The sequence below is a fragment of the Sciurus vulgaris genome, assembly GCF_902686455.1.
Source record: "Sciurus vulgaris genome assembly, chromosome: 4".
Classification (NCBI taxonomy): Eukaryota; Metazoa; Chordata; class Mammalia; order Rodentia; family Sciuridae; genus Sciurus; species Sciurus vulgaris.
Genome location: NC_136464.1, coordinates 11,770,533 through 11,784,275, shown reverse-complemented (window position 1 = coordinate 11,784,275; position 13,743 = coordinate 11,770,533). Strand labels below are relative to the sequence as shown.

Here is a 13,743-nt window from a genome sequence, read left to right as displayed (position 1 = left end):
CCACAGGGCCCTGCCTACCTTTCACCCGCAGCCTCCGTCAGAGTCTTTGTGACTCCTGGTTGTGCCCTGACCGGAGCTTCATCTTGCTGGCTAGTGTCAGCCTCCCTACCTGAGATGCCCCCCATGGTCCATCAGCCTGGCACCTGCCTGCTTGTCCTCTGTACCCTGCCCCCAGAACTTCCCCACCTCCCTCTGGGTGCCAGCCTGCAGCACTCTCCTGAGACTTGCCCTCACACCACACTGGCAGCATGGAGGTTGGTGGAGGGTGCAGGCTCTGGAAATGGGCCACCAGCTCTCAGGAGACCAGGGGCCCCCTGAATGCTTAGTTCACAACACCGTAACCAATAGGTGGTCAACTGAGACTTAGGACTTTGGCCTAGTGGGATCTGGTAACTTGCTTAGAGTCACAGACTGAGGGGCAGAGAGTGGCCTAAAACCCAGCCCCATGTCCTACCAGGCTGCCCCTGAGGCCAGTGGATTTCTAAGTCTGTGGTGGGTATTAAGTGGAGACCCACCAGGACCCTCCTGCAAAGTGAACCTCAGCCCCCAGCGAGTCTGCCTGCCCAGTGATGCAGTCGTCTCCCCAGATTGGGTTTCTTCAAACAAAAGCTGAAGTCTGAAAAGCCAAGCCTCTGATTCTGTCCTCAGTCCTGCCCCGGTGGCGAGGCTGGGGGGACATCTGGTTGTCTGAGAGCTATTATCCTTCATCTCTGTGAGGGTCTTTGTGGCTATTACACTTGGGGACCTCTGGCCAAGATTGCATCTAGGGTCCCCAGCATGGCCCGTCTCACAGCTTCCTGACCTGTTCACCGCCCACATGGCCTGGCAAAACCTCGACAGCACTTGGTCTCAGTTTCCTTTCTTCAGGGGTCACAGAACATGGGGCCATGCAAGGTCTTCACTTGGCAAGACAAGAAGCCCCAGGACCGGGCTCTTAACCACTCTCTTAGCCTCTTATTCATTCAGCAAAAGTGCTCTCTACAGAAGGGTTCCAGACCCTTGGGATACATTGGTGAATAAAATGGACCAAGCTCTCCACCTTTGTGTCATTGACCTTTCTAGCCAGGAAGGGGCAGGCCGTATATAATACGCCAATGATAGAGAATGTTGGAAAGTGATAGATGGGATGGAAAAAGATAAACCAGAGCAGGTTACAGAGGTGGGAGGGTGGGCCTGGGGGCCTGGTTGTATTATGCAGTAGGCAACATTTGGCTGAAGACGAGAAGGAGTTGGAAGAGCTGGCACGGGGTGGAAGGGCATTGCATGCAGGGAGCAGCCAGTGCAAAAGCCTGCAGGTACGAGCGTCCTTGGCGGAGTGCAGGGGCAAGGGCACAGGAGGGTAGGAGAGGCGTTACTCGCCCGAGATTTGTGCCTTTGCTGAACTGTGTCTTTTACTGAGACAAGCGAGGAGCCACGGACGGGTTTCCAGCAGTGTGCAGTGCAGTCGGACTTGGATGTTTAAAGGATCCCTGTTTTCCACATTGGAAACAGGCTTTGGGGGCAGAAGTGGGAGCAGGGCCATCCGCCAAGAGGCTGTTGTAGCAACGCAGGTGAGCGTGCATAGTGGCCGAGCCAGTGTGGAAGCAGGTGGACTGGGGACGTGTTTCGAAGGCAGAATTCCCAGTATTCCTGATGGATTGGGGATGAGAGAACAAGTTCACTGTTCTGACAACTGGAAGAACGAAGTAAGGACTGGCGTCAGGAAGACCCTGTTGGGGCAAGATCGGGAGCTTCACTTCCCACTGAGCTTCTTCAGCACTCTGTGGAGAGCCCTAGCAGCCACCCCAGGGAGGTGTCCAAGCCTGCAGCTGGCGGGGAGGGTCTGCGTCGGGAACAGAAACCTGGGATTGTCCGCATATGGCTGGGCCCTTAGGCCCCAGGCTGGCGACCTCACCCAGGAGATAGAGAGGCGATGAGGGCCAGGGACTGCTGCTGGCTGGAGAGCCGCTCCGCGTCTGGGAAGTTGGGGCGGCGGCAGCTTTGGGACCTGTCTGGAGAGTTGATGAGGCAGAGCGGGGTGAGGTTGAGCCCAGGAGCAGTGGAATTTTCCAGTCGCCTGTTCTGCTAGCCGCTCGCAGTCGGCTGGAGAAGGAAATATAAACGCCGTGGATGCCCCTTTCATCCTGGCCGTGTCGTCTTCCCGTCGCTGGGCCCGCACCAGGAGTGTTGTTGGAAAGGAAACATGCGTCTGGCTCCCGCGTTGGGCGTGAGCGCCCTTTGCGTACGTCTCCACCGGGTCACTGCTGGGAGACTCACCGTCCCTTCTGCACCCTTCTCTGTGTCCCTGGGAAATAACGAGGTTATTTCATCGCCTGACTTGACGTCAAGTGACCGGCCTTTGGATGCTCCTTTTACGCACGAAGGCTTTATTGAGTTTTCCAGAGCTGGCGTAGCTTCTCGTCTGAAATTCGTTTTTTCTTCCGTCCTGACTGGAACTCGGGGAGGAGGAGGCAGCGGTGCCCTGGGTGTGCTGCGGTACCGCCCGGCGCTCCCGGGCTCAGCCAGCGCCGTCCACGCTGTTCCCACCTCGCTCTTGAATTCCCACCAAGCGGAGCTGATTAAAAACAACCCATCCTCAGGCTCTGAGGCAGCCCCAGGACGGGCTCTTCCCTGCCCGATCTTAATGGCTGCGTTTCTCGAGTGGAGCAGAGGCTGTGGTGTTGTCACGGGGACCGGGTGATTTCCCGGGAGCAGAACTGTTGGTGCATCGTTCAGGAGGCTGCAGGGGCCCAGTCAATGATCTCTGGATGGCAGCGAGGGTTTGGCCCGCTGGTTGGATGGGGAGGGGCTCAGGCTACTGTGAACCCGCTGGCCCCGGGTCTTGCCTGAGCATCTTCTACATGGAGGGTCTGCTCTCCAACCTGCTCTCTGGGGTCTCCCCCACATCGTGGCCCGTTCGAAACCCTCCTGTCCTCACACTTGAGTGTGACCTGAAGTTCTCAGGTCTCTTCTCGTAGGAGGTGAGAGAGGGTTGGCCGAGCCGGGTTCACTTGGGGCTCTCTCTCGCAGTCGGGGCTTGACCTCATGGAGCTTAACCTTCTGGTTAAAGGAAAGATGGAAAAGTAAATAAGTAATGAAAATTTTAAATGAAGCAAATCGGCTATGAGTTTGAACCCTGCAGAGTATTATTTATCACATTGCAACAGCTCAAAACAGCAATGAGCAATTTATGATGCATGATTTTGGTGGGTTGGGAATTTGGGGATGGTTTAGCCAGTGCTCTTGGCTCGCAGCCTCTTGAAGGGTCGCATCGGTGGCTCGACCGTGATGGGAGGTTCTGCTTCCCAACTTGCTCGTGTGACTCGCAAGTAGGTGCTGGCTGTGGACAGGAGGCCTCCGCTCTTCTGTGGCCTCTCCATGGGATTGCATGAGGGTCCTCACACCACAGCTGACTTTCTGCAGAGTGAGCCATCCAACAGAACAGAGCCCAGTTAAGGGCAACATCCTCCATGGCCTTGTCTCACCTTCCACGATGCCATTCCCCCAGGTCATACAGGTCAGACCTAGTCAGTCTGGAAGTGTCTTCTCCAGAGCATGGATGGAAGGAGGCCAGGGTCACCAAGGGCCATCTGGGAGATCGGGGCTGCAGCTAGGAGGTTATAGCAAATGAAATCTCGCGTCTGGAAATGGTAGAAGACATTCCAATCATTCACTGATCACAGGCGATCGGTAGCTGTCACCTGGTTTAGGTGTACTGAATTATCTGCAGTGTCATTTTAAGTGATCTGCCCTGCCTCACCAGGGAAACTAAGGACTCTGATTCTTATTTATGGGCCATGTCCATCGTTTGTCTATCTTTCTATCACTGCTTTGAGCTTCCCAAAGGGAGAGGGTGAGGGATGGAGATAATTCCTCAGATTCACATAGAGACTCTCAGAACTGTTAGTAAAGCCAGACCCTGGGTACAGGGTCATCTTGAGAAAATGGGCCAAGTGGACGTCTGTGGGGTAGTCTGGCCTCCTGTGTGCCCTCTCAGGGCTGAGACCCCTATTTCCAAATTATGTGACTGCCTTTGAAGCTGCATGTTCTGAATGATGTCACCCCAAAATATAGTGGGTTGAAGAAGACCGAGCCAAACTGAGCCAACAGATCCTTTCTCTGGAACTGACAGACTTGAGGTGAGTTCTCTGTAGAGAGACCTAAGTGGACACCTTGCAATGGTTGACCACCATATTTCCTGCCACAGCTACCATGATGGAATGGCCAGTTGGCTCTGAGGAACAGTGGAGCCTCCCCACCCCTCAGATGAGCCAGTGGGTCCAGAAGGGCTGGTGCCGCTGGGCCCAGCTGCATTCCTTCTCCATAGTTTGGTCCTAGGAACCAAGAGACGACAGTTTTACCTGAACTGGGTTAGGTTGGGTTCTTTCCACTCACACCCAAGAGTCACAGGGAAAGCCCAAACCCTGTGCATGGTGTTGGGATGACCCTTGGCTGTGGGCGAGGCCAGGGAAGTGCTCGAGGGGAACAGAACAGCGGCGAGCCAGGGGTGAGGGTGGGGAAGCCCCTTTGGCTGGGGACCACGACTGGGCCTCTCCCCTCTCCCAGAGAGGTGCCCCTTGCGGCACCTGCCTCTAGCCAGGACTGATTCACAAGCTGGGAGTTGTGGGTCTGTCAGGAAGACCTGGGGTCACCTTGGGGCCACTTCTGCATCCTCATTCTCTACTTGGTGTGGACAGGGATCCACTCTTCCCTTCCTTGCCTGGTCCCATCCCATCTGTGGCCCTGAGGTGGGCCAGTGACTCCTGCTGACCCAGCCTGAGAGGGCTGCTAAGATGGAAGCCATGGACCAGAGGATAGCTGCCCAGGTGGGCACAGGGTTTGAGGCTGACCAGGCCCATCAGACCTCAGCCCCTGGAGGACACCTCTCCATGCACTGCTTCTGCATTCTAGCTGGGAGGCCGACAAGAAGCAAGATCAGTGCCCACTCACCTTGCCTGCTGCCGGTCAGTCCTGGGGAAACGTGCCACTGGTGCATCAAGGCAAGTGTTTGCAAGGGCGGTTCACAGAGTGTCCGCCGGGTGAGGGAATTGGTGGCAGCTGATGCTCTGCCACCTCTCCACCTGCAGGGATAAGAGAGCAGCATGGAAGAGGCTGGCCCGCAGGAGCTGGGCTCAGAAGAGGGGTCCAGGGACTCGCGGTACTAGGCAGGGAAGAAACAGACAGAAAACTGCCCACCGTCACTCTGCCTGTCCACATCTGCATGGGAGGGGCCCGGAGGGGCAGCCCTGCTGACAATCAGCACAGACAGCACGCTGGGGCCAGCGTGGGTGGACCCATGGGGAGCCATGCTGCTGACCAGGCATGTCACTGGCCTCTGCCTCTCAGACGCTGGAAAAGCTGACCACATCGACAGTTACAGAAGCCTGAAGTGGCAAGGCCTCAAGGCATCTCTGACTTCATCTTCCTGCCAAGGCAGGAGAGGGTCTCCAGGGAGAAGGAGAAGCACCAGGCCAATCAGGGCCAAGCAGAATCCAGTGGCAGATTCTGCTCTTTGAAGCAGTGTGGCTCCTTTGGATGCATGGCAGGTCTTAAAAATCATCTGGGGCAAAAGTGTCTTCCCTGCCAGGACCTGTTTCCCTGGCGTTTTCTGGAATGGATGATGCAGTGCGAGCTGACCAAGGCATGAAGTGCCAGGGGGGTGTCAGCTGGGCTGTCCAAGACTCCCTGCCCTGGAGCCGTAGATCCACCAGTAATCCTGTGTACTCCAAGCTCAAGGGGCATTTCTATCCCCACATCAGGGCAGCACCTGCTCCCCAGGGCAGTTCGTCCTTGTGTCTGTCACGAATCTCAGCACACGGAAGCCCAGCCTTGGTTGGCACCTGCAGTGTGTCTGGGCGGGAGTTGCTCTTGGGGCTTTGAGCTCGGGGCAGGGCCATGGAGACAGATGGGCAGGAGAGCCAAGAAGACTGAGAGTCCCTTGTTGAGGGAGGGACAAGGCCAGCCTCCCACTCTAGCAGCAAGGGACTCTGGTGCAGATGGAGTTCAGCAATGTCCCTTGCATCGTGTTTACCTCTGTTCTTTGAAGGGGTTGTCTGGTTGCCGTTTCCTGAGTCAGATCCAATACCCGGCCAGGCATTCCCAGCACGGTGGTTCCTGGGGTGGTCCCACCTTGTGTCATGGGATCTGCCTTGAGCTCAGCCCGTCTAGCCCAGCTGCCAGGGGGCCTTCTCTCTGTAGGTGGCCTCTCAGGATTGACCCCCACCAGCCCTGGACCCCCACGGGGGTCCCTGTGAAGACGTGGCCTGTCACTGCAGGTGACTTGATCAGTGTGGAGAGCCCAGCCAGAGGCCTTCTGTCAGTTTCTGCCTCCCAACACTAATGCTCCTGTGGTGGCCCAACATGGACTCCTCAAAGAAAGGTCTTTTGATCCTGGGCTGGGGAGGCCTGTCCCCATGTGCTCCTGGCTGCCTCCCTGCTGAGCTGTGCTCCCATCTGGCCTCTGCTGGGAAGCAGCTGACCTGAAAGTGATGTTATTCTTTTCTTAGCGTGGGTTTCAGTACCCAGAGCAATAATACTTTCAGCTGGTCATTGAGGCTGATCAGTGAGCCCAGGCCTCCATTCGGTTAAACGGAACCACCTCCACAGATGTATTTTGGGACAGTGCGAATCCAGTGTTCTGGATAGGGTGGAGTTACCCCAAAAGATGGTCGGCCATTTGCCCAGAGCCTGGGTCTGCAACCTGACTGCATTCCTACATGCCCAGTCATGAGGAGGGACATCCAGGGGAGCAGGACACTGGTACTTCTCTGCTGTCCCTGGGGAAGGGCAGTCAGTGGCTGTAGAACCCTCACCCTTGAGACAGGAAGCTGTTGCTTAGCAGCTCTCTTGGATTTGAACCAGTTGTTGAGCCTCTTGGAGCCTCGGTGTCTTCTTCCATCAATCAGGAAGAGCCATGCCTACCACAGGAGCCTGTCAGTGCTCCACGCAGTGTGTCCGTGTGTGCCTGTGTGTGCAGGCACGTGAGGGAGAGGACTGTCGAGGAGAAAGATACGGGAAAAGGTCTCCATAAAACAGCCCACGAAGTCACCACCCAAATCAAATCATCAAGAAAGCCTCCAAATTTCACAATTCATCTTGATGGAGAGGAGTCATTGCCTCTGGAGAGAGGCTGTGACTAGGTGGTTCAATGGGAGTCAGGGAATGGCAGGCCAGGCCTCACTCTTCTGGTGCTGGCTGTGTGACCTTGGGCACGTCCTTTGCTTTTCTAAGCCTCAATTCCCAGCCCTGTAAAATGAGAGGTTAGGTTCCTTCTGGAACCACCATCCACAGCCCTAGGGTGCAAATGGTTGTAGGGTTTGAATTTCCCCATTGGGGATTGTGGCTCTTGGCTCTGTCATTGGAAGAGAAATGGCAAGGCAAGGATTCTCGCTCCCCCGTAGCCTGGAAATGGGCCTGGCTCCTCTGGAGCTTCCAAGTGCTGCTGCCTTTCCCTTCATCCAGGAGGGTCTCCTGACTGGCCTGGGAGGAGTCGGACCCAGGACCCTGAACTCTGAGGTTGCCTTGAAGGTACCACGGTGCCAGGCCCCTCTGCACTTGAGACAGGTTGAACACACTGTCCAAGGGTGTGTGACTTGTAAAGTCTGAGTGACCCAAGGCAGCCTTTCAGTGGGTTCCAGTTGGCTGGCCCATTATTTTCTAGTGGTTTCCTTTGATTCATCTAAATTGGTGCTCCTCTACCCCAGCTTCCAGATGTGCCCTCCTGGCCACCAGAGGGTCTAGCCTGCTGCTTGGGGTACCAGTGTTTGTCCAACTCCGGTGGTTCTCATATGCAGCCTGCATGGAGAATGCTGCTCTTAGAAGCAGACTTCTGGGGAGAGCGTGGAATAATGTGGACTGGACGTTGAACTGCTTGACAGGTCTTCCCCTCTCTCTAGGGGAGAAGATTGGTCAGGTGGCCTCCAGGGGGGCCTTCTCCAGGGATTCCAAGGTACTCTAAGCAAGCTCATGAGCAAATCTGTTATTGTTCTTTTTCTCCTTCTGTTTTAGGCAGAATATGAAGTCGCACCAGATGAAAAACTGGGAGAGAAAGGGAAGGAAATCATGACCAAGTACCTCACCCCAAAGGTAAGAGGTCTTCCAGACCCTGCAGCAGGAGGAACAGGAGGCCCTATCCAGAAATATGGGCCCCAGGCCGCTGCCAGGCCGTGTGCGGCCCCATGAAGTGCAGGGCTGGCGGCTTCCACTGGTCTGGAACCAATGGAAGCTGGAACTCTCATCTCCTCCCAGAGGGCATCCCCAGCCAAGCAGTCAAGAGGCGGGGGTCCAGACCAGGCTGGTGTAGGGGAGGAAGCCTGCTTATTGAGGGCTAGTGCCTTCCATGGGTGGTTGCCTACCACCTGCACCTGTGTGTTTGGGGCGGGACAAGAAGAGGCCTAGCTGAATGGGAAGTACCTGGAAGAAAGGCTCACCAGGGGCGGCTCTGAGAGGTCAGAGAGCAGAGGGGCCGGGAGCCATCAGGAAGGCGGGCACAGGCCTGGGACTGGACAGTCAGCAGGGCACACGGGAGAATGTGGAGCATTCCCAAGTGTGTTCTGGAGAATAACAAAGGGTGAGGGGCACCCTCCCCCTACCTCAGCACCCACTGGATGGTTTAAGGAGCCAGGTGGAACCATCCTGCGGGTCCTGGCCACCTGGGTTCTCTGGGACCTACCCCCTCTTGACCCAGCATGACAGAGAAGTCTGTTCTCGGCCTGTTTAGTGTTCTGCTCACTTGGTCAAGCCAGTTTCCCTCACTGGGCCTCAGTTTCCCTTTTCTAAAAGTGGTCTCCCTGCCAGACCCACCTCTGAGGCAATGAGAGCCAGGGACGAGACCTGCCTGTGAACATGGGTCCCAGGACCCATGGTGGCTTCATCCTGCTCAGATCCCTGATGCTGTAGGCACCAGCCCCTCAGAGGGCAGTCCTCTTGGAAGCCACCCCAGGCCACGGGACCAGGTCCTGTCTAGGGTATGCAGTAGCTAGTGGCTGTCTCCTGTCTCAGTGAGCCAGGCTCTCATCCAGAGTGCCGCTCTGTTGGGTCCTGCTGAACGCCACCACACGCATGTGCACACAATGGCTGTCAACATCACACTCATGTCCTCCTCCCTCCGTGAACTGCGCACACTCCCGGTCCTTTTGCACAGTTCGGATATGGCAGGATCAATGTTTGTGAAATGCCTCCAGGTGCAGAGCAGGCCCAGCTCACTCTGACCAAGCCGTGGCTCAGGTCAGATGTGGCTGCTGCTCCCTCTGCGGGGACGTTGGGCAGTGTTGCCTGGCCTGCTTCCATGCATGGCCTGTTGGAGTCTGTGAGGGTCCTCAAGGTACACGTGGTCACAGAGGAGTCATTGAGTGGGCCCTACTCATCCACTATTGCCGCCAGTGGCTTACCCATGGGGCTGCAGGTGGATGCATTTTTGATCTATTGATCACACTGTGAACACTGTGAACACCCTTCACATAAACAGGGACCCGAGTCCAGAGGAGGCAAGCAAGCGCCCCAGGGGGATGATAAGAATAGCAGCTCCCTGGCTACTGTGGAGGTGTCAGACACCTCCAAGACGGTATTGCTGATGGCATCCTGGAGATACTTCCGTTCAGACAGGCTGCCAGGCCCCACAGAGGCGAGTCACTGATAGGCTGCAGCAGATAGTGTCTTCAACTGCCCTCTGCCAGGTATCTTCTGCTGCAGCTCAGCTAGGCCCTGCCCAGCTCTCCATTCACACCCTCTTTGAGGCTGTGTCCCCAGAAACGATGTTGACTAACAGGCTGAGGACCTGCTGTGTCAGAGTCCTTGTCTCCTGCAGATGCTCCATCTTACCACTGAGGAAGAGGTTGCTCCAGTGAGCTGTCACCTCCCAGGGCAAGTGGCAAGTGGCAGAGCGAGAACTCGAACCCACCTCTGGGTGATTCCAGGACCGCAGGCCTTTCCCCTGGGGTGCATGGCTTCCTGCTCTCTGAGGGGGTGGAGTGCTCCCTCTTCCCAGCCTTGCCGTCGGTCCTCCCCTTGTTCAGCTGGGGTGGACTCTGGCAGCCAGAGCAGGACATGGGCAGGCTCCGGGGCTTCCCTGTTGCCCCCCGACCTGCCTCATCCAGAAGCCTCTGCCAGCAGACCCTGATTTGGGGCCTCCAGCCCTGCCTACCTCTGCTCAGAGCAGCCTCCTCTCCTGGAGGCTTGGGCGCAATGGCCCCATCAGCTCAGATGGTTTTACAAGTGCCTTCGTGCCTGCCAACATTTCTCCTTAAGTACTCCTCAATTTTTGAAATTTAAACCACACCATCTGTTACAGCCCCAGGGCCTGGGGGAGGCCGTCTCTCGGGTCGACTGCTTTCCTACCATGAATTTTGCCCTGCCCCCACCCTGGCCTTCCACGAGGAGCTAAGAGCCCACCGTGCTACTCAGTACCGCCGAAGCCCCAGGTGCTGCAGCGAGGGACCCAGTGAGGAGCTGAGCTAGTGGATAATGCCCCTGCCAGCCCCCAGAGCCACTGTCCCCACATTTAGATCATGCATGCCCAGGGGCCTTCTCAAGGTACAGCTCACAGGTCAGCTCCAGGCAGCGTTTTCGGAGTGCAGCTGTGGGACCCTGACCAGTCGAGAGGCCCTGGGCAGCACGGTGTAGGCCGTGCTGCCTGCCATCTCCCCAGCGAAGCTCGCCCAGCAAGTCCTGCTACAAGGTTCCTATTTACTGCTAACAGAGCATTCCCCAAACTAATTTGACCACGAAACTTTTTCCCCGCATTCTGCTGGACACCCCTGGGGCTGCGGAACTCATCTCGGGGCCTTGACCATTCCTCCTCCTGCTCCAGCTTCCTCTTCCTTGATCGCTCCCACAGCCCCACGCTGGACTCCAGCCATTATCACTTCCCAACATTTTCTTTTCCCCCAGTCCTGGAGTTGAGCCCAGGGGTGCTTTACCACCGAGCCACGACCCCAGTGCTTTCCACCCTTTATCTTGAGAAAAGGTCTTGCTGAGTGGCCGAGGCTGGCCTGGAATGTGCGATCTTCCTGCCTCAGCCTCTTAAGTCACAGAGGTGCCGGCACGTGCCACCACACCCGGCTACCCGTCTCATCCTGGTGTCCACATCTTCTTGGTCTTCGTCCAGGATGTTGATCGGAAGGCGCTGCTCCCTACTGGGTCTTTGTCACTTCTGTTCTGTCCCTGCCCAGCGCTGAGCCCTCCAATGCACAGGGCTCTCCTGCCCCCGTCAGAATCAGTGTTCCTGGTCCGGCGGTCTCTGAGCACACTGCTGCACGGTGCCTCCTTGTCCCGAGGTGGGTTCTGAGCAGCCCACCCTGCGGAGTAGGAACGGCATATACACAGATGAGTTAATGCAGTGTGGCTGGAGTGGTGCCTGCACTGGGACGTGGGGTCCTGAGAAGCCGTCCCCAGCCCTGCCTGGGTGAGTCAGGGGAGGCCTCTGAGAGGTGAAGATGCTGACACGGGTGGGAGAGAAGGCAGCAGGGGAACCAGATTCAGGAGGGAAGAGCCTTTCACAAGCAAAGGCATAGAGCAGTGGTCCTCACCTGGGGACTTTGGCCCCAGAGCACCTGGCAGTGTTTTGGGACATTGGCATAATCGATGTGGGGGAGGTACTACTAGTATCAAACGGTCCAAGCCAGGGATGCTGCTGAGCGCCCTGCACACCCGGCTGCCCCACCACGAAGAATGAGCCGATGGCAAGTTAGCCATAATACTGAGGCTGAGGGCCCTTGGTACAGAGCAGTTCAGGGATGGATGGTCACTTGGTAGGAGTGAAAGGTAGGGAGTGGCCCTCTGTGTCTGACACTGAGTATTTGCCCTAAGCCAGGATGGGAAGTCCCTGCTCCAAGGACATGCCAATGCCTGGGGCCTCATCTCCCTCCCCAGGGCGGGGTGTCTTCAAAGCTTCTACCCCCAAGGCAAAGGCCACTCCTGGGCACTGCTGCTCATCCTGCAGCAGTTGCCCACACCTGGCCAGCTCTGCTCTGGGGCCATTATAGGACGTGAGGCAGCAATGGGCTTTGGGACTGCCTGAAAGTGGCTGGAGATCTAACCAAGAGGCAGCGGAGTGAGAAGGTGAGATTCAGTTCAGGGAGACCTGGGTTCAAAGCTAGATGCAACCTCTTTTGTCAGCACAGCCTCAGGAAGGTCACTGAACCTCTTGGTCCTCTGGTTCCCCATCTGTGAGTGGGTGGGGTGCTAATAAGGATCACAGTACAACCAGCGAGGGCAGCACGCTGCTGGTGCATCCTAGACGTTGAGCTGGGTCCTCTACCTTCCCTTCCTCCTCTGGGCTTTCAAAATCAGGCTGTTGAGTGAGGAAATCATCCCACGTGGAACCTGAGCTGCAGCACTGAGAGGCCGGGAGGGCCTGGAGGCCCCAGCCGCGGAGGGCGCCAGGGAAAGGCTGGACTCGTTAACATGCAGTGTATCCATCCAGATGATTAATACAAGCTGCCACAACAAACCAGCCCCAAATCTCAGGGGCCTCGCACAACAAAGGTTTCTTTCTTTCTCACACACAATCCGATTGGGTCATCTCACTCCTGGGTGCTTCTCCATGGGTGACGTAGGGATCCTGGCTGTTTTTGTGGCTCCTCCATCTTGAACATGTTGTCTGGTGGCCACCACCAAAGGGGAAGGGAGGGATGAAGGGGGCACAGGAGCTTTAACTGCCTTGACCCAGAAGTGATACGCATCACTTCCTCTCAAGGTCATTAGTCAAGAGGAAGGCTGGGGAACGTCCAAACACCTGTAAAACCAAGTGAACACACCCAGGAAGCCTCCTCACCCTCAACCGCCAAGCTGAAAACATGGTCTGCGTGGCAGGCGAGCCTCAGGCGCAGGGTGGAGGGCCAGGAGCCCTCTGAGCGTTGTTCCCAGGCTCCTTGGCTCAGAGGCCCTGGAGGAGAGCCCCATGGTCAACCAGATGTGCATGCTGGGCCCTTAGGACCTGGACCAGAAGTGTTGCCAGCGGCGGAGAACGAAGGGTCACCCTGATCTGAGGTGAACCGGGAAGTATTCCTTACTCTAGTAATAAGTAATAATAAGTGACCATGAAAACAGTATTGTAGGGCTGGCGTCGTGGCTCAGTGGTGGAGCACTTGCCTAGCATGTGTGAGGGACCGAGTTCGATTCTCAGCACCACATAAAAAAAGAATATCGTGTCCATCTACAACTAAAAATATTTTTTAACAAAACAGTATTGTATATCACCTAGCATTACAGACTTCATTTTTAAAATAGCAGCTTTATCAAGATCTTATTCACATACCATAGAGTCACCTTTTCTAAATCTACAATTCAGTGGTTTTAAAAATATTCAGTCTTGCAACCCCTAATTAGTGTTTTTTGTTTTTTTTTTGTTTTTGGTACCGGGGATTGGACCCAGGGGTGCTTAACCACTGAGTCACATCCCTAGCCCTTTTTATATTTTTATTTAGAGACAGAGTCTTGCTAAGTTGCTGAGACTGGCTTTGAACTCACAATCCTCCTGCCTCAGCCTCGAAGCTGCTGGGATTATAGGCATGGGCCCCCACGTCCTGATACCGCTATCTATTTCCAGGACATTGAGCACCCCAAAAAGAAACTTCATCTATACCCATTAGCAGCCTTGCCCTGTCCCCTTCCTCCCAGGTCCTGATAACCACTCACTAACTGTTCGTCTCTGGGCCTATTTTGGACATTTTACATCAGTAGAATATTATGTGGTATGTGGCCTTCTGTGTCTGGTTTCTTCAGCAACACAGTGTGTTCAAGGTCCATCTGTGTTGTAGAGTGTAT

At 55.9% G+C, this 13,743-nt stretch overlaps 1 protein-coding gene across 2 annotated transcripts in view; it reads left to right on the top strand.

Annotated features, from left to right (window-relative positions):
* GRK5 (G protein-coupled receptor kinase 5) overlaps positions 1-13,743 on the top strand; it is a 196,954-nt gene that overhangs the window by 135,021 nt on the left and 48,190 nt on the right. For both annotated transcript variants that reach the window (XM_079137154.1, XM_079137153.1), the window contains one exon: positions 7,987-8,064. In XM_079137154.1, the coding sequence (XP_078993280.1) occupies positions 7,987-8,064 (78 nt within the window). The remainder of the gene's footprint in view (positions 1-7,986; positions 8,065-13,743) is intronic.